This window comes from Salvelinus fontinalis, chromosome 23 (assembly GCF_029448725.1).
Source record: "Salvelinus fontinalis isolate EN_2023a chromosome 23, ASM2944872v1, whole genome shotgun sequence".
Lineage (NCBI taxonomy): Eukaryota > Metazoa > Chordata > Actinopteri > Salmoniformes > Salmonidae > Salvelinus > Salvelinus fontinalis.
In genome coordinates this window covers 26386361-26409874 of record NC_074687.1, presented here as the reverse complement: position 1 = coordinate 26409874, position 23514 = coordinate 26386361, and the positions used below count along the sequence as shown (strand labels likewise).

General features: G+C 46.9%; 1 protein-coding gene across 1 annotated transcript in view; it reads left to right on the top strand.

Annotated features, from left to right (window-relative positions):
• cep126 (centrosomal protein 126) overlaps positions 1-20701 on the top strand; it is a 63407-nt gene extending 42706 nt beyond the window's left edge. The window contains exons 9-12 of the mRNA XM_055878330.1: positions 3634-3691; positions 19071-19442; positions 19588-19652; positions 19771-20701. Coding sequence (XP_055734305.1) covers positions 3634-3691; positions 19071-19442; positions 19588-19652; positions 19771-19854 — 579 coding nt within the window. The 3' untranslated portion in view covers positions 19855-20701. The remainder of the gene's footprint in view (positions 1-3633; positions 3692-19070; positions 19443-19587; positions 19653-19770) is intronic.
• Positions 20702-23514: the final 2813 nt, after the last annotated feature.

Genomic DNA, 23514 nt, shown 5'->3' with positions numbered 1-23514 from the left:
TACAGGCTTCCCTTCCTCCCAGTCTCAGGTACAGGCTTCCCTTCCTCTACCCTCCCAGTCTCAGGTACAGGCTTCCCTTCCTCTACCCTCCCAGTCTCAGGTACAGGCTTCCCTTCCTCTACCCTCCCAGTCTCAGGTACAGGCTTCCCTTCCTCTCAGTCTCAGGTACAGGCTTCCCTTCCTCTACCCTCCCAGTCTCAGGTACAGGCTTCCCTTCCTCTACCCTCCCTGTCTCAGGTACAGGCTTCCCTTCCTCTACCCTCCCTGTCTCAGTCTCAGGTACAGGCTTCCCTTCCTCTACCCTCTCAGTCTCAGGTACAGGCTTCCCTTCCTCTACCCTCCCAGTCTCAGGTACAGGCTTCCCTTCCTCTACCCTCTCAGTCTCAGGTACAGGCTTCCCTTCCTCTACCCTCCCAGTCTCAGGTACAGGCTTCCCTTCCTCTACCCTCCCAGTCTCAGGTACAGGCTTCCCTTCCTCTACCCTCCCAGCCTCAGGTACAGGCTTCCCTTCCTCTACCCTCCCAGTCTCAGGTACAGGCTTCCCTTCCTCTACCTCCCAGTCTCAGGTACAGGCTTCCCTTCCTCTACCCTCCCAGTCTCAGTACAGGCTTCCCTTCCTCTACCTCCCAGTCTCAGTACAGGCTTCCCTTCCTCTACCCTCCCAGTCTCAGTCTCAGGTACAGGCTTCCCTTCCTCTACCCTCCCTGTCTCAGTCTTAGGTACAGGCTTCCCTTCCTCTACCCTCCCAGTCTCAGGTACAGGCTTCCCTTCCTCTACCCTCCCAGTCTCAGGTACAGGCTTCCCTTCCTCTACCCTCCCAGTCTCAGGTACAGGCTTCCCTTCCTCTACCTCCCAGTCTCAGGTACAGGCTTCCCTTCCTCTACCCTCCCAGTCTCAGGTACAGGCTTCCCTTCCTCTCAGTCTCAGGTACAGGCTTCCCTTCCTCTACCCTCCCAGTCTCAGGTACAGGCTTCCCTTCCTCTACCCTCCCTGTCTCAGGTACAGGCTTCCCTTCCTCTACCCTCCCTGTCTCAGGTACAGGCTTCCCTTCCTCTACCCTGCCCGTCTCAGTCTCAGGTACAGGCTTCCCTTCCTCTACCCTCTCAGTCTCAGGTACAGGCTTCCCTTCCTCTACCCTCCTAGTCTCAGGTACAGGCTTCCTTTCCTCTACCCTCCCAGTCTCAGGTACAGGCTTCCCTTCCTCTACCGTCCCAGTCTCAGGTACAGGCTTCCCTTCCTCTACCCTCCCAGTCTCAGGTACAGGCTTCCCTTCCTCTACCCTCCCAGTCTCAGGTACAGGCTTCCCTTCCTCTACCCTCCCAGTCTCAGGTACAGGCTTCCCTTCCTCTACCCTCCCAGTCTCAGGTACAGGCTTCCCTTCCTCTACCCTCTCAGTCTCAGGTACAGGCTTCCCTTCCTCTACCCTCTCAGTCTCAGGTACAGGCTTCCCTTCCTCTACCCTCCCAGTCTCAGGTACAGGCTTCCCTTCCTCTACCTCCCAGTCTCAGGTACAGGCTTCCCTTCCTCTACCCTCCCAGTCTCAGTACAGGCTTCCCTTCCTCTACCTCCCAGTCTCAGTACAGGCTTCCCTTCCTCTACCCTCCCTGTCTCAGTCTCAGGTACAGGCTTCCCTTCCTCTACCCTCCCTGTCTCAGTCTCAGGTACAGGCTTCCCTTCCTCTACCCTCCCTGTCTCAGTCTCAGGTACAGGCTTCCCTTCCTCTACCCTCCCAGTCTCAGGTACAGGCTTCCCTTCCTCTACCCTCCCAGTCTCAGGTAGAGGCTTCCCTTCCTCTACCCTCCCAGTCTCAGGTACAGGCTTCCCTTCCTCTACCCTCCCAGTCTCAGTCTCAGGTACAGGCTTCCCTTCCTCTACCCTCCCAGTCTCAGGTACAGGCTTCCCTTCCTCTACCCTCCCAGTCTCAGGTAGAGGCTTCTCTTCCTCTACCCTCCCAGTCTCAGTCTCAGGTACTGGCTTCCCTTCCTCTACCCTCCCAGTCTCAGGTACAGGCTTCCCTTCCTCTACCCTCCCAGTCTCAGGTACAGGCTTCCCTTCCTCTACCTCCCAGTCTCAGGTACAGGCTTCCCTTCCTCTACCCTCCCAGTCTCAGGTACAGGCTTCCCTTCCTCTACCCTCCCAGTCTCAGGTACAGGCTTCCCTTCCTCTACCTCCCAGTCTCAGGTACAGGCTTCCTTTCCTCTACCCTCCCAGTCTCAGGTACAGGCTTCCCTTCCTCTACCCTCCCAGTCTCAGGTACAGGCTTCCCTTCCTCTACCTCCCAGTCTCAGGTACGTGAATACAGGCACATTGCAGCATTGCACAAATCACTGTCCAACCAAAATAACTACTCATTATGTGACCAAGATTAGGGATTTTGTATCTGGCCTTGCTCAAACTGATCCCCTCAAACACTCTGTCAAGCTCTCAGGTAGGATTTCAGGTACCCTCCTAATCTCAGTCTCAGGTGGGCTGGTTGGTACCCTCCCAGTCTCAGGCAGGCTGTCAAGTACCCTCCTAATCTTAATCTCAAATAGACTGTCAGGTACCCTCCTAATCCTAATCTCAGTCTCATGTAGGCTGTCAGGGACCCTCCTAGTCTCAGTCTCATGTAGGCTGTCAGGGACCCTCCTAATCTCAGTCTCAGGTAGGCTGTCAGGGACCCTCCTAATCTCAGTCTCAGGTAGGCTGTCAGGTACCCTCCTAATCCTAATCTCAGTCTCATGTAGGCTGTCAGGGACCCTCCTAATCTCAGTCTCAGGTAGACTGTCACGTACCATCCTAATCTCAGTCTCAGGTAGGCTGTCAGGTACCCTCCTAATCTCAGTCTCAGGTAGGCTGTCAGGTACCCTCCTAATCTCAGTCTCAGGTAGACTGTCACGTACCCTCCTAATCTCAGTCTCAGGTAGACTTTCACGTACCCTCCTAATCCCAGTCTCATGTAGGCTGTCAGGGACCCTCCTAATCTCAGTCTCAGGTAGGCTGTCAGGGACCCTCCTAATCTCAGTCTCATGTAGGCTGTCAGGTACCCTCCTAATCTCAGTCTCAGGTAGACTGTCACGTACCCTCCTAATCTCAGTCTCAGGTAGGCTGTCAGGTACCCTCCTAATCTCAGTCTCAGGTAGGTTGGTTGGTACCCTCCTAATCTCAGTTTCAGTTAGACTGTCACGTACCCTCCTAATCTCAGTCTCTGATAGACTACATGCTAGTTGTACATGACAGTTCAGGTGGCTGCACGCATTGGACACTTCAGTTGCATTGTGGGATAGTTGATATCCTACTGTGAACACAGGGTGTTTTAGAACTTTTTTGCATTTGAGTCCTGTCATTATGGCAATTCACTGGGAAGGCAGGGACTGTGAATGGGTCTCTTTATTGTCAGGTCGGGCTGTCGTTGTTGATAGGGTGACTAGTGTAGTATGCGTTTTGCTGTATAGTCACGTTTATCTGTTACAACACTTGTAGTTAATTCCATTAGTTAGTTTATAAAATTAAAAAACGCTTGCACAGAATAGTAAATGTGTCATTACGAGTAGAACACAGTGACCTCATAATGAAGACAGAATCTGCTGCAGAACATTCTAAATATGTAAATACAGTGTTTCTTCTTGTCTGTATGTGTTTTGTTTTCCACAGGCCATGGTGCTGATAACACCATTACACAGCAAACGTGACCTGACACATCAACATGAAGGTATGGGAGTATCTGTTGTTATGTCTGTATAAGTAGTGTGTATCTATAAGTAAGGCAGTATTTCAACCTGTATGTTCTCTGGATTTTGATTGGCTACCTGCAGTATTTCAACCTGTATGTTCTCTGGATTTTGACTGGGTACCTGCAGTATTTCAACCTGTATGTTCTCTGGATTTTGACTGGGTACCTGCAGTATTTCAACCTGTATGTTCTCTAGATTTTGACTGGGTACCTGCAGTATTTCAACCTGTATGTTCTCTGGATTTTGACTGGGTACCTGCAGTATTTCAACCTGTATGTTCTCTAGATTTTGACTGGGTACCTGCAGTATTTCAACCTGTATGTTCTCTAGATTTTGACTGGGTACCTGCAGTATTTCAACCCATATGTTCTCTGGATTTTGACTGGGTACCTGCAGTATTTCAACCTGTATGTTCTCTAGATTTTGACTGGGTACCTGCAGTATTTCAACCTGTATGTTCTCTAGATTTTGACGGGGTACCTGCAGTATTTCAACCTGTATGTTCTCTGGATTTTGACTGGGTACCTGCAGTATTTCAACCTGTATGTTCTCTAGATTTTGACGGGGTACCTGCAGTATTTCAACCTGTATGTTCTCTAGATTTTGACTGGGTACCTGCAGTATTTCAACCTGTATGTTCTCTAGATTTTGACGGGGTACCTGCAGTATTTCAACCTGTATGTTCTCTGGATTTTGACTGGCTACCTGCAGTATTTCAACCTGTATGTTCTCTGGATTTTGACTGGGTACCTGCAGTATTTCAACCTGTATGTTCTCTAGATTTTGACGGGGTACCTGCAGTATTTCAACCTGTATGTTCTCTGGATTTTGACTGGGTACCTGCAGTATTTCAACCCATATGTTCTCTGGATTTTGACTGGGTACCTGCAGTATTTCAACCTGTATGTTCTCTGGATTTTGACGGGGTACCTGCAGTATTTCAACCTGTATGTTTTCTGGATTTTGACTGGGTACCTGCAGTATTTCAACCTGTATGTTCTCTGGATTTTGACTGGGTACCTGCAGTATTTCAACCCATATGTTCTCTGGATTTTGACTGGGTACCTGCAGTATTTCAACCTGTATGTTCTCTAGATTTTGACTGGCTACCTGCAGTATTTCAACCTGTATGTTCTCTGGATTTTGACTGGGTACCTGCAGTATTTCAACCTGTATGTTCTCTGGATTTTGACTGGCTACCTGCAGTATTTCAACCTGTATGTTCTCTAGATTTTGACTGGCTACCTGCAGTATTTCAACCTGTATGTTCTCTGGATTTTGACTGGGTACCTGCAGTATTTCAACCCATATGTTCTCTGGATTTTGACTGGGTACCTGCAGTATTTCAACCCATATGTTCTCTGGATTTTGACTGGGTACCTGCAGTATTTCAACCCGTACGTTCTCTGGATTTTGACTGGGTACCTGCAGTATTTCAACCTGTATGTTCTCTGGATTTTGACTGGGTACCTGCAGTATTTCAACCTGTATGTTCTCTGGATTTTGACTGGCTACCTGCAGTAGTTCAACCTGTATGTTCTCTAGATTTTGACTGGGTACCTGCAGTATTTCAACCTGTATGTTCTCTAGATTTTGACTGGGTACCTGCAGTAGTTCAACCCATATGTTCTCTGGATTTTGACTGGGTACCTGCAGTAGTTCAACCTGTATGTTCTCTAGATTTTGACTGGGTACCTGCAGTATTTCAACCCATATGTTCTCTGGATTTTGACTGGGTACCTGCAGTATTTCAACCTGTATGTTCTCTAGATTTTGACGGGGTACCTGCAGTATTTCAACCTGTATGTTCTCTAGATTTTGACTGGGTACCTGCAGTATTTCAACCTGTATGTTCTCTGGATTTTGACGGGGTACCTGCAGTATTTCAACCTGTATGTTCTCTAGATTTTGACTGGGTACCTGCAGTATTTCAACCTGTATGTTCTCTGGATTTTGACGGGGTACCTGCAGTAGTTCAACCTGTATGTTCTCTGGATTTTGACTGGGTACCTGCAGTATTTCAACCTGTATGTTCTCTGGATTTTGACTGGGTACCTGCAGTATTTCAACCTGTATGTTCTCTAGATTTTGACTGGGTACCTGCAGTATTTCAACCTGTATGTTCTCTGGATTTTGACTGGGTACCTGCAGTATTTCAACCTGTATGTTCTCTGGATTTTGACTGGGTACCTGCAGTATTTCAACCTGTATGTTCACTGGATTTTGACTGGGTACCTGCAGTATTTCAACCTGTATGTTCTCTGGATTTTGACTGGCTACCTGCAGTATTTCAACCCGTATGTTCTCTAGATTTTGACTGGCTACCTGCAGTATTTGTTGTGACGTTAACATCCGTGCTGAATGTGCTCCTTGAGTCCAGACTAACATCAATGTTGACTGTGCTGTTGCCTGTAATGTACACCCACCAGCCAGTTTATTAGGTATACCCATATAGTACCGGTTCGTAACCCCTTTGTACACCCACCAGCCAGTTTATTAGGTATACCCATATAGTACCGGTTCGTAACCCCTTTGTACACCCACCAGCCAGTTTATTAGCTATACCCATATAGTACGTTTCGTAACCCCTTTGTACACCCACCAGCCAGTTTATTAGGTATACCCATATAGTACGTTTCGTAACCCCTTTGTACACCCACCAGCCAGTTTATTAGGTATACCCATATAGTACGTTTCGTAACCCCTTTGTACACCCACCAGCCAGTTTATTAGCTATACCCATATAGTACGTTTCGTAACCCCTTTGTACACCCACCAGCCAGTTTATTAGCTATACCCATATAGTACGTTTCTTAACCCCTTTGTACACCCACCAGCCAGTTTATTAGCTATACCCATATAGTACGTTTCGTAACCCCTTTGTACACCCACCAGCCAGTTTATTAGGTATACCCATATAGTACGTTTCGTAACCCCTTTGTACACCCACCAGCCAGTTTATTAGCTATACCCATATAGTACGTTTCGTAACCCCTTTGTACACCCACCAGCCAGTTTATTAGGTATACCCATATAGTACCGTGTCGTAACCCCTCTGCCCTCCAGAACAGCCTGAATTATTCGGGGCATGGATTCTACCAGTGGAAAACGTTTCACTGGTCTTGTGTGGGTCAGTGTGGCTCAGTTGGTAGAGCATGGTGCTTGCAACGCCAGGGTTGTGGGTTCAATTCCCACGGGGGGACCAGGGTTCAATTCCCACGGGGGGACCAGGATGAATATGTATGAACTTTCCAATTTGTAAGTCGCTCTGGATAAGAGCGTCTGCTAAATGACTTAAATGTAAATGTAAATGATGTTGGTCCACGCCGACACGATAACATCATGTGGTTGCTGCAGATTGAGTGGTACACCACTGCCACATATCCTGACTCAGCCGTCAGCATGACGCAACAGCAAACGAGATTCGTCGGGACCAGGCAATGTTTTTTTTTTCACTCCTTCAATTCTCTGGTGTTGGTGATCGCGTGCCTGCTGGAGCCATTTCTTCTTGTTTTTAGCTGATAGGAACCCGGTGGGGTCATCTGCTACAATAGACCATCTATGACAAGGACCCGACAGGATACCGTTCTGCACATCAACGACGATCATACCACGGTCACAGTTGCTTAGGTCACTTGAATGCTTGTCTGTCTACTTTATATAGCAAGCCACGGCCACATGGCTCACTGTCTGTAGGAGCGTTCCATTTTCATGACATGGGTGGGGTACCTAATAAACTGTCCGGTGAGTGTACAGTTGACTGAGCTGACTGTGATTTCTATGTTGACTGTATTGTCCATGTTGACTCTGGTGACTGTATTGTCCATGTTGACTCTGGTGACTGTATTGTCCATGTTGACTCTGGTGACTGTATTGTCCATGTTGACTCTGGTGACTGTATTGTCCATGTTGACTCTGGTGACTGTATTGTCCATGTTGTCTCTGGTGACTGTATTGTCCATGTTGACTCTGGTGACTGTATTGTCCATGTTGACTCTGGTGACTGTATTGTCCATGTTGACTCTGGTGACTGTATTGTCCATGTTGTCTCTGGTGACTGTATTGTCCATGTTGACTCTGGTGACTGTATTGTCCATGTTGACTCTGGGGACTGTATTGTCCATGTTGACTCTGGTGACTGTATTGTCCATGTTGACTCTGGTGACTGTATTGTCCATGTTGACTCTGGTGACTGTATTGTCCATGTTGACTCTGGTGACTGTATTGTCCATGTTGACTCTGGTGACTGTATTGACTGTATTGTCCATGTTGACTCTGGTGACTGTATTGACTGTATTGTCCATGTTGACTCTGGTGACTGTATTGTCTGTATTGTCCATGTTGACTGTATTGACTGTATTGTCCATGTTGACTCTGGTGACTGTATTGTCCATGTTGACTCTGGTGACTGTATTTACCATGTTGACTCTGGTGACTGTATTGACTGTATTGTCCATGTTGACTCTGGTGACTGTATTGTCCATGTTGACTCTGGTGACTGTATTGTCCATGTTGACTCTGGTGACTGTATTGTCCATGTTGACTCTGGTGACTGTATTGTCCATGTTGACTCTGGTGACTGTATTGTCCATGTTGTCTCTGGTGACTGTATTGTCCATGTTGTCTCTGGTGACTGTATTGTCCATGTTGACTCTGGTGACTGTATTGTCCATGTTGACTCTGGTGACTGTATTGTCCATGTTGACTCTGGTGACTGTATTGTCCATGTTGTCTCTAGTGACTGTATTGTCCATGTTGACTCTGGTGACTGTATTGTCCATGTTGACTCTGGTGACTGTATTGTCCATGTTGACTCTGGTGACTGTATTGTCCATGTTGACTCTGGTGACTGTATTGTCCATGTTGACTCTGGTGACTGTATTGTCCATGTTGACTCTGGTGACTGTATTGTCCATGTTGACTCTGGTGACTGTATTGACTGTATTGTCCATGTTGACTCTGGTGACTGTATTGTCTGTATTGTCCATGTTGACTGTATTGACTGTATTGTCCATGTTGACTCTGGTGACTGTATTGTCCATGTTGACTCTGGTGACTGTATTTACCATGTTGACTCTGGTGACTGTATTGACTGTATTGTCCATGTTGACTCTGGTGACTGTATTGTCTGTATTGTCCATGTTGACTGTATTGACTGTATTGTCCATGTTGACTCTGGTGACTGTATTGTCCATGTTGACTCTGGTGACTGTATTGTCCATGTTGACTCTGGTGACTGTATTGTCCATGTTGACTCTGGTGACTGTATTGACTGTATTGTCCATGTTGACTCTGGTGACTGTATTGTCCATGTTGACTCTGGTGACTGTATTGTCCATGTTGACTCTGGTGACTGTATTGTCCATGTTGACTCTGGTGACTCTATTGACTGTATTGTCCATGTTGACTGTATTGACTGTATGGTCCATGTTGACTCTGGTGACTGTATTGTCCATGTTGACTCTGGTGACTGTATTGTCCATGTTGACTCTGGTGACTGTATTGTCCATGTTGACTCTGGTGACTGTATTGTCCATGTTGTCTCTGGTGACTGTATTGTCCATGTTGACTCTGGTGACTGTATTGTCCATGTTGACTCTGGTGACTGTATTGTCCATGTTGACTCTGGTGACTGTATTGACTGTATTGTCCATGTTGACTCTGGTGACTGTATTGACTGTATTGTCCATGTTGACTCTGGTGACTGTATTGACTGTATTGTCCATGTTGACTCTGGTGACTGTATTGACTGTATTGTCCATGTTTATGTGTTTATGTGTTATTGGGATCCCCGGTAGCTGCTGCTTTTGCGGAAGTCCTCAAAAAGCTCAAAACATGACAAGTTACAAAACACTAAAGCACAAAACATGACAAGTTACAAAACACTAAAGCACAAAACATGACAAGTTACAAAACACTAAAGCACAAAACATGACAAGTTACAAAACACTAAAGCACAAAACATGACAAGTAACAAAACACTGATAGAGGAAACTCAATGATCTACAGAGCATTCAGAGAGTATTCTCACCCCTTGACTTTTTCCACATTTTTGTTTTGTTACAGCCTGAATATCATATGGATTCAATTTAGATTTTGTGTCACTGACACAATACCCCATAATGTCAAAGTGGAATTATTTTTGTTTGACATTTTTACAAATGAATTCAAAATGAAAAGCTGAAATGTCTTGAGTCAATAAGTATTCAACCCCTTTGTTATGGCCAAACCTAAATAAGTTCAGGAGTAACAATGTGCTTAACAAGTCACATAATAAGTTGCATGGACTCCCTCTGTGTGAAATAATAGAGTATAACTGAGTCCTGTTTAGCTCACTTGGTAGAGCATGGTGCTTGCAACGCCAGGGTTGTGGGTTCGATTCCCACGGCGGACCAGTATGAAAATGTATGCAAGAACCTCTGGATAAGAGCGTCTGCTAAATGACGAAAATGTAAATGTATAACATGATTTTCGAATGACTCCCTCATCTCTGTACCCCAAACATACAATTATCTGTAAAGTCCCAAGTCGAGCAGTGAATTTCAAACACAGATTCAACCACAAAGACCATGGATGTTTTCCAATGCCTCACAAAGAAGGGCACCGCTTGGTAGATGGGTAAAAAAACAACAAAAAAACAGCCTTTGATCGTGGTGAAGTTATTAATTACACTTTGGATGGTGTATCAATACACTCAGTCACTACAAAGATACAGGCGTCCTTCCTAACTCAGTTGCTGGAGAGGAAGAAAACCACTCAGGGATTTTCACCATGAGGCCAATGGTGATTTTAAAACAGTTACAGAGTTTAATGGCTGTGATAGGAGAAAACTGAGGATGGATCAACAACATTGTAGATCCTCCACAATACTAACCTAAATGACAGAGTGAAAAGGAGGAAGCCTGTACAGCATAAAAATATTCCAAAACACGCATCCTGTTTGCAACAAAGCACTTCAGTAATACTGCAAGAAATGTGTCAATTAACATTTTGTCCTGAATACAAAGTGTTATGTTTGGGGGCAAATCCAATACAACACATTACTGAGTAACACTTTCCATATTTTCAAGTATAGTGGTGGCTGCATCATGTTATGGGTATACTTGTCATCGTTAAGAACTGGGAAGTTGTTCAGGATTTAAAAAATGGAGCTAAGCACAGGCAAAATCCTAGAGGAAAACCTGGTTCAGTCTGCTTTTCACTAGACACTGGGAGACAAATTCATCTTTCAGCAGGACAATAACCTAAAACACAAGGCCAAATATACACGGGAGTTGCTGACCAAGAAAGACAGTGAATGTTCCTGAGTGGCCTAGTTACAGTTTTGGCTTAAATCTACTTGAAAATCTATGGCAAGACCTGAAAATGGTTGTCTAGCAATGATCAACAACCAATTGGACAGAGCTTGAAGAATTTTGAAAAGAGTAATGGGCAAATGTTGCACAATCCAGGTGTGGAAAGCTCTTAGAGACTTACCCAGAAAGACTCCGCTGTAATCACTGCCTGTCAAAGCTGTAGGTAACTGGTGGAAGGAGTCAGGTGCAGGAGAGCTGAGATGCGTGGACAAGCTATTTAATTCAAGAAAACACAAGTATAAACACAATATTATGGTGCTGGAAAAATACCGGTACCACGAAAATAAACGGGCGTAAATAACAAAACCCGGTAACAATATACCAGCCGTCAGATACAGCCTTACAATAAAACAAACACGCACACAACATGGGGGAAACCAGAGTGTATTGGCTTTCCTCTTCCTCTTCATCAGAAGAGGAGGAGCAGGGATTGAACCAATATGCAGCGGAGTTTGAAGACATTATTATTTATTAAAGAAAACACGAACTCGACTATACACTAACAAAACAACAAACGACGTAGACGCACCTGAACATAAGAACTTACATATAACGAAGGACGCATGAAACAGGAACAGACTACATAAACCGAAAAACAAACAAACCGAAAACAGTCCCGTGTGGCGCAACGACATACACAGACACAGGAGACAACCACCCACAACGAACACTGTGAAAACACCTACCTAAATATGACTCTTAATTAGAGGAACCCCAAACACCTGCCTCTAATTAAGAGCCATACCAGGCAACCCATAAACCAGAAAACATAGAATGCCCACCCAAACTCACGTCCTGACCAACTAACACATACAACAAACTAACAGAAATAGGTCAGGAACGTGACATAACCCCCCCCATAAGGTGCGAACTCCGGGCGCACCAGCACAAAGTCTAGGGGAGGGTCTGGGTGGGCATCTGACCACGGTGGTGGCTCAGGCTCCGGGCGAGGTCCCCACCCCACCATAGTCAATCCCAGCTTCCATTTCCCCCTATGAATGTCCACCCTCATCTTACCCCCACTAAATCCTTTTGGTAACATCGACAACAGGGGCAGCACCGGGACAGAGGGATAGCTCAGGACAGAGGGATAGCTCAAGACAGAGGGATAGATCAGGATAGAGAGGTAGCTCAGGATAGAGAGGTAGCTCAGGATAGAGGGGCAACTCCGGACTGAAAGGCAGCTCCGGACAGAGAGACAGCTCTGGACTGAGGGGCAGTTCTGGGTAAATAGCCGCTCTGGGCTAAGGGACAGCTCATGACTGGCTGACGGCTCTAGACGCTCATGGCTGGCTGACGGCTCTCGACGCTCATGGCTGGCTGACGGCTCTCGACGCTCATGGCTGGCTGACGGCTCTCGACGCTCATGGCTGGCTGACGGCTCTGGACGCTCATGGCTGGCTGACGGCTCTGGACGCTCATGGCTGGCTGACGGCTCTGGACGCTCATGGCTGGCTGACGGCTCTGGCCGCTCATGGCTCGCTGACGGCTCTAGACTCTCATGGCTCGCTGACGGCTCTGGACGCTCATGGCTCGCTGACGGCTCTGGACGCTCATGGCTCACTGACGGCTCTGGACGCTCATGGCTGGCTGAAGGCTCTGGACGCTCATGGCTCACTGACGGCTCTGGCAGATCCTGTCTGGTTGGCGGCTCTGGCAGATCCTGTCTGGTTGGCGGCTCTGGCAGATCCTGTCTGGTTGGCGGCTCTGGCAGATCCTGTCTGGTTGGCGGCTCTGGCAGATCCTGTCTGGTTGGCGGCTCTGGCAGATCCTGACTGACGACTGGCTCTAGCGGCTCCTGACTGACTATCGGCTCTGACGGCTCGGGACAGACGGGCGGCTCTAATGGCTCAGGACAGACGGATGGCTCAGACGGCGCTGGGGAGACGGATGGCTCAGACGGCGCTGGGGAGACGGATGGCTCAGACGGCGCTGGGGAGACGGATGGCTCAGATGGCGCTGGGGAGACAGATGGCTCAGATGGCACTGGGGAGACGGATGGCTCAGATGGCGCTGCGGAGACGGATGGCTCAGACTGCACCTGTCTGGCGGAAGGCTCTGGCTGCTCCTGTCTGGCGGAAGGCTCTGTAGGCTCATGGCAGACGGGCAGCTTTGCAGGCTCATGGCAGACAGGCAGTTCATGCGCCGTTGGGCAGACGGCAGACTCTGGCCGGCTGAGACGCACTGTAGGCTTGGTGCGTGGTGCCGGAACTGGAGGCACCTGACTGAGGACACGCACTTCAAGCCTAGTGCGGGGAGCAGGGACAGGGCACACTGGACTCTCAAAGCGTGCTATATTCCTGGTGCGTGGTACCGGCACTGGTGGCACCGGGCTGAGTGCACGCACATCAGGACGAGTACGGGGAGAAACAACAGTGTGCACAGGACTTAGGAGACGCACATGTGGCTTAGTGCGTGGTGCCGGAACTGGAGGCACTGGGCTGGAGACACGCACCATAGGGAGAGTGCGTGGAGGAGGAACAGGGCTCTGAAAACGCACTGGAAGCCTGGTGCGTAGTGTAGGCACTGGTGGTACTGGGCTGGGGCGGGGAGGTAGTACCGGAAATACCGGACCGTGAAGGCGTACTGGCTCCCTTGAGCACCAAGCCTGCCCAACCTTACCTGGTTGAATGCTCCCCGTCGCCCGACGAGTGCGGGGAGGTGGAATAACCCGCACCGGGCTATGTAGGCGAACCGGGGACACCATGCGTAAGGCTGGTGCCATGTAAGCCGGCCCGAGGAGACGCACTGGAGACCAGATGCGTTGAGCCGGCCTCATGACACCTGGCTCAATGCCCAATCTAGCCCTACCAGTGCGGGGAGGTGGAATAACCCGCACTGGGCTATGCACTCGTACAGGAGACACCGTGCGCTCTACTGCGTAACACGGCGCCTGCCCGTACACCCGCTCTCCACGGTAAGCCTGGGAAGTGGGCGCAGGTCTCCTACCTGCCCTTGGCCCACTACCTCTTAGCCCCCGCCCCAAGAAATTTTTGGGGTCTCCTCTCGGACTTCCAGCCACGTCTCCTTGCTGCCTCCTCATACCACCGCTCTTGGGCTCTCGCTGCCTCCATCTCCTCACGAGCGCGGCGATATTCCCCAATGTGAGCCCAGTGTCCTTTACCTTCCAATACTTCCTCCCAAGTCCATGATTCCTGTGTAGTATCCTGCTCGACTTTGCGCCGCTTGGTTCTGGATTGGTGGGTGGTTCTGTATTGGCTTTCCTCTTCCTCTTCATCAGAAGAGGAGGAGCAGGGATTGAACCAATATGCAGCGGAGTTTGAAGACATTATTATTTATTAAAGAAAACACGAACTCGACTATACACTAACAAAACAACAAACGACGTAGACGCACCTGAACATAAGAACTTACATATAAGGAAGGACGCATGAAACAGGAACAGACTACATAAACCGAAAAACAAACAAACCGAAAACAGTCCCGTGTGGCGCAACGACATACACAGACACAGGAGACAACCACCCACAACGAACACTGTGAAAACACCTACCTAAATATGACTCTTAATTAGAGGAACCCCAAACACCTGCCTCTAATTAAGAGCCATACCAGGCAACCCATAAACCAACATAGAAACAGAAAACATAGAATGCCCACCCAAACTCACGTCCTGACCAACTAACACATACAACAAACTAACAGAAATAGGTCAGGAACGTGACACAGAGGGTCAAATAATGAACATGTAATTGGGGAATAGAAATCAGGTGTGTAGAAAACAAAGACAAAACAAATGGAAAATGAAAAGTGGATCGGCGATGGCTAGAAAGCCGGTGACGTCGACCGCCGAACGCCGCCCGAACAAGGAGAGGGACCGACTTCGGCGGAAGTCGTGACACTGCCAAAGGTGATTCTAACATGTATTGACTCAGGGGGTTGAATATTTATCTTATCAATATATACTATTGTTTTATTTTTCATGCATTTTTTTTTACAAATGTTAGAATTTTGTGTAGATCGTTTACAAAAAATATATTAAATTAAATTAATTTTAATCCCACTTTGTAACACCACAAAATGGGAAAAAGTCCAGGGGGTGTGAATACATTCTGATGCCACTGTACCAACAATGCAACTAAAAATATTATGAGCAATACAACAAAAACATGTTTGTGTGTGTGTGTGTGTCCCTTCACAGTCCCTGTAGTTCCATTAGTTGTTTTTAATCTGTGTTTTAAAGGTAATGTTACTGTTTGCTTGAGTAATAGGAAATGGAAGAGAGTTCCATGGCTCTATATAAAACTGTGTTGCCGTGAGTTTGTTTTGGACTTGGGGACTGTAAAGAGACGCCTGGTGGTATATCTAGTGGGGTATGTATGGGTGTCTGAAGAGACCCATGGTGGCATGTCTTGTGGGGTATGTATGGGTGTCTGAAGAGACCCATGGTGGCATGTCTTGTGGGGTATGTATGGGTGTCTGAGGAGACCCTGGTGGCATGTCTTATGGGGTATGTATGGGTGTCTGAAGAGACCCCTGGTGGTATGTCTAGATGGGTATGTATGGGTGTCTGAAGAGACCCCTGGTGGTATGTATTGTGGGGTATGTATGGGTGTCTGAAGAGACCCCTGGTGGTATGTCTAGTGGGGTATGTATGGGTGTCTGAAGAGACCCCTGGTGGTATGTCTTGTGGGGTATGTATGGGTGTCTGAAGAGACCCCTGGTGGTATGTCTTGTGGGGTATGTATGGGTGTCTGAAGAGACCCCTGGTGGTATGTCTAGTGGGGTATGTATGGGTGTCAGAAGAGACCCCTGGTGGCATGTCTAGTGGGGTATGTACGGGTGTCTGAAGAGACCCCTGGTGGTATGTCTAGTGGGGTATGTATGGGTGTCTGAAGAGACCCATGGTGGCATGTCTTGTGGGGTATGTATGGGTGTCTGAAGAAACCCCTGGTGGCATGTCTTGTCGGGTGTCTGAGCTGAATGTTATTTGATTACGTAGACAATCTGGGATGTTCATCACAGTAATATTTCTCATAAAGTCTAGAAGAGAAGCAGTTCATCTCTCTTCAACCCTCAACCAGGAAATACTATCACGCATGTTGTTGATGTTAGTTATGTGTGGGCAGTTAAGGACAATGTGTGCTGCTTTGTTTTGAGCCAGCTGCAGCTTTGCTGGGTCTTTCTTTGCTGCACTTGACCATATCTCTGGACAGTAATCAAGATGGGAGAATACCAGAGCCTGAACAACCTAGTACAGTTGTTGTGTTTTGTAACAGACATACCTCTCCCCATTTTCAAAACAACTTTGATAATTGACCATCCAATGTTACTCCTAGGAGTTTAGCTTCCTCAACTCATTCAATGGTCACACCCTCTTATGTTCATCTCCAGTTGAGATTTACGTCTCAGAGAATGTTTTGAACCAAATTCAACGCTTTTAGTTGTAGATGTATTTATTCATTATGAATGGACTGTAACTCCTCATTTAGAGTTCCAGGTAGCTCACTGGCTGTGGGTGCTGACGTGTAGAGTGTGGAATCATCCGCATGCGTCCTTCATTCTAGCTGCGCGTGTAAGACCAGCGGCAAATCATTTGTAAAACTAGAGAAGAGTAACGGCTCAAGGAAATTACCCTGAGGGACATCTCACTGTACATATCTGATGTTAGAGAAGCTTCCAGTAAAGAACACTCTCTGGACTGCTCTGAGGGACAGCTCACTGTACATATCTGATGTTAGAGAAGCTTCTATTGAAGAATACTCTCTGGGTTATATTGATAAATAACTCTCCGATCATGTGATGACAGGTGATGTAAAGCCATAGCAAAGTGGATATATATATATATATATTTTTTACAATTTCTGATTAATAACATCAAAGGCTGCACTGAAATCTAACAATAACAGCTCCAACTATCATCTTATTATCCATTTCTTTTAACCAATCATCAGTCACCTGAGTCAGTGCAGTAAACGTGGAGTGTCCTCCTCTATAAGCTGAAAGTTAGCAGTGAGCATTGTTTCGTCTCCATCTGTTGACTAAGAACAGGCAGCAAACTGATTGGGCGGCTGTTGTGGCCAGCAAAGGGTGCTTTACTATATTTAGGCAGTGGAACTACTTTAGCTTCCTTCCACACATGTGGACACACTCATTTAGGCTTTAAAGACTTAGCCAATAGGGGTGGCAATACAGTCTGCTACCATTCTCAGTAGTTTACCATCTAGGTTGTCTATACCTGGTGGTAATACAGTCTACTACCATTCTCAGTAGTGTCCCATCTAGGTTGTCTATACCTGGTGGTAATACAGTCTGCTACCATTCTCAGTAGTTTACCATCTAGGTTGTCTATACCTGGTGGTAATACAGTCTACTACCATTCTCAGTAGTGTCCCATCTAGGTTGTCTATACCTGGTGGTAATACAGTCTACCATTCTCTATAGTTTACCATCTAGGTTGTCAATACCTGGTGGTAATACAGTCTACCATTCTCAATAGTTTACCATCTAGGTTGTCTATACCTGGTGGTAATACAGTCTGCTACCATTCTCAATAGTTTACCATCTAGGTTGTCTATACCTGGTGGTAATACAGTCTGCTACCATTCTCAATAGTTTACCATCTAGGTTGTCTATACCTGGTGGTAAAACAGTCTGCTACCATTCTCTATAGTTTACCATCTAGGTTGTCTATACCTGGTGTCTTATCATTATGGATGGATAATAGTTTTCCCACCTCTTCCACACAAACTTTACCAAATTCAAAGCAGCGGACCTTCTCTTTCATGATTTGATATTTTATACAAAACTTTGATGGTTCTCTGTTCAGTGTTGTCATTTCACTTCTCAGTTCTTCACTTTACCAGTGAAATAGTCATCGAAATGATTGGCCATAGCCAAAGGTTTTTGTTGTAATGATTTAATGTACTCTAAAGTATTTTCCCGTTGTGTTTTATGTCATTTATCATTATTTGGTCATATCATTTCGTGTGATTTTTTTTGGTCTACATTTCTCCATTGACTGTATGTCAACCAATCAGCTGAGCAGCCTAACTTGTTTGCCATCTCTTTTGCGTAATTTATTTGAACAATTGTTTTTATTTTGTAGAAGCTTCCTCTTGAGAGGACAGCTAGTTGCTAATCGGTCCATGTTCTGATCGGCGATAGACACATGGCAACAAAATACATGTGTTGACAGTGTGGACTGTGTTGACAGTGTGGACTGTGTTGACAGTGTGGACTCTGTTGACAGTGTGGACTGTGTTGACAGTGTGGACTGTGTTGACAGTGTGGACTGTGTTGACAGTGTGGACTGTGTTGACAGTGTGGACTGTGTTGACAGTGTGGACTGTGTTGACTGTGTGGACTGTGTTGACAGTGTGGACTGTGTTGACAGTGTGGACTGTGTTGACAGTGTGGACTGTGTTGACAGTGTGGACTGTGTTGACAGTGTGGACTGTGTGGACTGTGTGGACTGTGTTGACGGTGTGGACGGTGTGGACGGTGTGGACTGTGTTGACAGTGTGGACTGTGTTGACAGTGTGGACAGTGTTGACAGTGTAGACAGTGTTGACAGTGTGGACGGTGTTGACTGTGTGGACGGTGTGGACTGTGTGGACGGTGTGGACTGTGTTGACAGTGTGGACTGTGTTGACAGTGTGGACTGTGTTGACAGTGTGGACTGTGTTGACAGTGTGGACAGTGTGGACGGTGTTGACTGTGTGGACGGTGTGGACGGTGTGGACAGTGTGGACAGTGTTGACAGTGTGGAGAGTGTGGACTGTGTTGACAGTGTGGACTGTGTTGACAGTGTTGACAGTGTTGACAGTGTGGACTGTGTGGACAGTGTGGACTGTGTGGACAGTGTGGACTGTGTTGACAGTGTTGACAGTGTGGACAGTGTGGACTGTGTTGACAGTGTTGACTGTGTTGACAGTGTGGACTGTGTTGACAGTGTGGACTGTGTTGACAGTGTGGACAGTGTGGACTGTGTTGACTGTGTTGACAGTGTGGACAGTGTTGACTGTGCTGTTTGGTTCAGAGTATGCAGAAGCGGAGGCCCACAGTGAAGACCTGCTGGCAGACAGTGATATAGTGGTTGCCAAGGAGACGGTGCCATCCCAGAGGCTAGAGCCAGGTGGAGGTCACAACCTGCACCAGGGCCAATCGATCACTACCAGCCACAGCCAGGGGCACCAAGCCCAGGGGCACCAGGGGCACCAAGCCCAGGGGCACCAAGTCCAGGGGCACCAAGCCCAGGGGCACCAGGGGCACCAAGCCCAGGGGCACCAAGCCCAGGGGCACCAAGGACAGGGGCACCAAGGGCAGGGCCAGGTCTCCACCATCACCACCATCTCCCTGGAGGAGCAGAAAGTGCTGCTGTCCCTGAATCGACTCAACCGTCGGCTGCAATGTGAGTACAACCCTGCAATGACCCCAACGTTGATCAGGCTGTTACTTGCCCGTGTCTAGGGACCCTAACTAGAGCTCAGAGTTTTCCAGTGGTCACATCTCCACCCCCTACTCGCTCTCTGACATGATATTGTGATACATTGCAGATGTGCAGGCGTTTGCTGGAGGCCACCCTGCTGCTAAAGCTTTCTTACGTGGCGAAGCGCCCTTTGTGAGTATCTCAGTGGTTTTGAAAGATTAATTTTTGTACCGACATTGATTTGAATTTATTTGTACATGATCGTTGATTTGAGTGTTGTTAAACATGACCGTTTCCTGTCTCCTCCCAGACAGAGGAAGGGACGGGTGCTGCCCACCGCAAACACCGCACTGTCTCCGCCAACAACCGCCCTAGAACCCAGAGGAGATTCTGACACGACGGTCCAACAACCGCCCTAGAACCCAGAGGAGATTCTGACACGACGGTCCAACAACCGCCCTAGAACCCAGAGGAGATTCTGACACGACGGTCCAACAACCGCCCTAGAACCCAGAGGAGATTCTGACACGACGGTCCAACAACCGCCCTAGAACCCAGAGGAGATTCTGACACGACGGTCCAACAACGTTCCAATATGGCCGCCTGAATGTCACTTTGCCTTCTTGTGCTTTACACCAACCTTATACACTGCTGTATTAATAAAAATGACTTTATAATAACTCCTCCTCGAGTTTCAGCGCCACCACTAACTCTCTCTGCTGGGATGAAGACTTCACAACCCCGGGGCTGTGAATAAGTCTGTTAGCAAATTACACTACTTATATATTGACTTATTTACACATTATAGCTTCGGTCTTATATGCAGTCAGGCTTTGCTATTTGGTTTGGCCTTTAATTGATAGAGATTATTTTTGTATGAAATAAATATATTTATTTTCCCCGGACAATTGTGCAGGGTGTGTGTGTATATAATGTATTGTACACAATGTTACCAATACGATTGTATACTGATGTCTGTCAATGTGTAAGTTAATCTTGATAATGATGAAGCTAATAAAGTCACCCTGTCCTCAAGTTTGGTTTTGTTCTGTTTCTGAAAGGGGACGTAGACGCTGTTTGTTGTAGATTGTCCTCTAGGGGTCACTCTTGTCAAAAAGGGATGTTCATAAGATGTGAAAAGCGTTTCGTATGACGCAACGTCAACGGGTTTTTTCAATACCATTCAATTCAACTTGATTATAGGTGTGTGTTAACTGTTGTTGGATGGCAGTTGAGTGAGATGAAGTGTGTACAACTTGTACAATAGACTCACTCCACTGGCCCAGCAAGGTCAACAAGGCTTTGTTCAGAAACAACAAATCCTATTCTGTTTGGTCGCTAGATAAAGCACTCGGCTCTATTACTATAACATGTCGATTCTGTTTCTAAACTATGACTCCTACTGTAAAAAGTTTAAACAGTTTCAAACAATGGGTTTATTACTTTTTTATGAATGATATCTAAACACATTTTAATAACTTGTAACGTACTGTCTATAAACTTCCTAATGTCAAGCATTACCAAACATTCTTTATTAAAGGGAACAGCAATCAGTGATTTAAGTGTGTCTCCAGTCAACTTGCTGTGAACACTTCTCCCTCTGTCTCCAGTCAACTTGCTGTGAACACTTCTCCCTCTGTCTCCAGTCAACTTGCTGTGAACACTTCTCCCTCTGTCTCCAGTCAGCTTGCTGTGAACACTTCTCCCTCTGTCTCCAGTCAACTTGCTGTGAACACTTCTCCCTCTGTCTCCAGTCAACTTGCTGTGAACACTTCTCCCTCTGTCTCCAGTCAACTTGCTGTGAACACTTCTCCCTCTGTCTCCAGTCAGCTTGCTGTGAACACTTCTCCCTCTGTCTCCAGTCAACTTGCTGTGAACACTTCTCCCTCTGTCTCCAGTCAACTTGCTGTGAACACTTCTCCCTCTGTCTCCAGTCAACTTGCTGTGAACACTTCTCCCTCTGTCTCCAGTCAACTTGCTGTGAACACTTCTCCCTCTGTCTCCAGTCAACTTGCTGTGAACACTTCTCCCTCTGTCTCCAGTCAACTAGCTGTGAACACTTCTCCCTCTGTCTCCAGTCAACTTGCTGTGAACACTTCTCCCTCTGTCTCCAGTCAACTTGCTGTGAACACTTCTCCCTCTGTCTCCAGTCAACTTGCTGTGAACACTTCTCCCTCTGTCTCCAGTCAGCTTGCTGTGAACACTTCTCCCTCTGTCTCCAGTCAGCTTGCTGTGAACACTTCTCCCTCTGTCTCCAGTCAGCTTGCTGTGAACACTTCTCCCTCTGTCTCCAGTCAACTTGCTGTGAACACATCTCCCTCTGTCTCCAGTCAGCTTGCTGTGAACACTTCTCCCTCTGTCTCCAGTCAACTTGCTGTGAACACTTCTCCCTCTGTCTCCAGTCAACTTGCTGTGAACACTTCTCCCTCTGTCTCCAGTCAACTTGCTGTGAACACTTCTCCCTCTGTCTCCAGTCAACTTGCTGTGAACACTTCCCCCTCTGTCTCCAGTCAACTTGCTGTGAACACTTCTCCCTCTGTCTCCAGTCAACTTGCTGTGAACACTTCTCCCTCTGTCTCCAGTCAGCTTGCTGTGAACACTTCTCCCTCTGTCTCCAGTCAACTTGCTGTGAACACTTCTCCCTCTGTCTCCAGTCAACTTGCTGTGAACACTTCTCCCTCTGTCTCCAGTCAACTTGCTGTGAACACTTCTCCCTCTGTCTCCAGTCAACTTGCTGTGAACACATCTCCCTCTGTCTCCAGTCAACTTGCTGTGAACACTTCTCCCTCTGTCTCCAGTCAACTTGCTGTGAACACTTCTCCCTCTGTCTCCAGTCAGCTTGCTGTGAACACTTCTCCCTCTGTCTCCAGTCAGCTTGCTGTGAACACTTCTCCCTCTGTCTCCAGTCAACTTGCTGTGAACACATCTCCCTCTGTCTCCAGTCAACTTGCTGTGAACACTTCTCCCTCTGTCTCCAGTCAACTTGCTGTGAACACTTCTCCCTCTGTCTCCAGTCAGCTTGCTGTGAACACTTCTCCCTCTGTCTCCAGTCAACTTGCTGTGAACACTTCTCCCTTTCTCTCCAGTCAACTTGCTGTGACTTGTCTGAGGCGGAGACATAAGCAGCAGACATCAGACAAGAATTTTTCTGTTTCAGATGTGACAAAACGTTTTTGGGCAGCACACCCATCAAACAGGTTTCTAGAACTTTGTAGCCTGGGCTACAAGTGTTTCTCCCTTAACATTTTCTCAGAGAGGACAGATTAAAGATGATTTTAAGTATTATATATTTAACAAATGTAAGTAAATCACTGAATATATCTTTTTTTGTTTGATATTTATTGGTTTTCTTTAGTTTGTTTTGCAGTCCTCTACATGGACTTTACAGTATTCTCACCCTTTGACCTCCTAATGACAGGCTTTTTGAGGAACTAATATGTCAGGTCGTTGTGTCTGTTGTGGTGGAGTAGAGTCTGATCAATGTATTCGACCACCAATCAGCTGCTGCACATCAACAGAGTGAACAAATCAGAGGAAGTTCTGATCCACCGGGGTTACTAGAGGAAGGGATGGTAGTATACATGGCGGTTCTGGTTGTTGTTCAACCACTCCACAAATGTCTTGTTAACAAACTATAGTTTTGGCAAGTCGGTTAGGACATCTACTTTGTGCATGACACAAGTCATTTGTCCAACAATTGTTTTACAGACAGATTATTTCACTTATAATTCACTGTATCACAATTACAGTGGGTCAGAAGTTTACATACACTAAGTTGACTGGGCCTATAAACGGCTTGGAAAATTCCAGAAAATGATTGTCATGGCTTTAGAAGCTTCTGATAGGCTAATTGACATCATTTGAGTCAATTGGGGTGCACCTGTGGATGTATTTCAAGGCCTACCTTCAAACTCAGTGCCTCTTTGCTTGACATCATTGGAAAATCAAAAGAAATCAGCCTAGACCTCAGAAAAAAATGTTTAGACCTCGACAAATCTGGTTCAACCTTGGGAGCAATTTACAAATGCCTGAAGGTACCACATTCATCTGTACA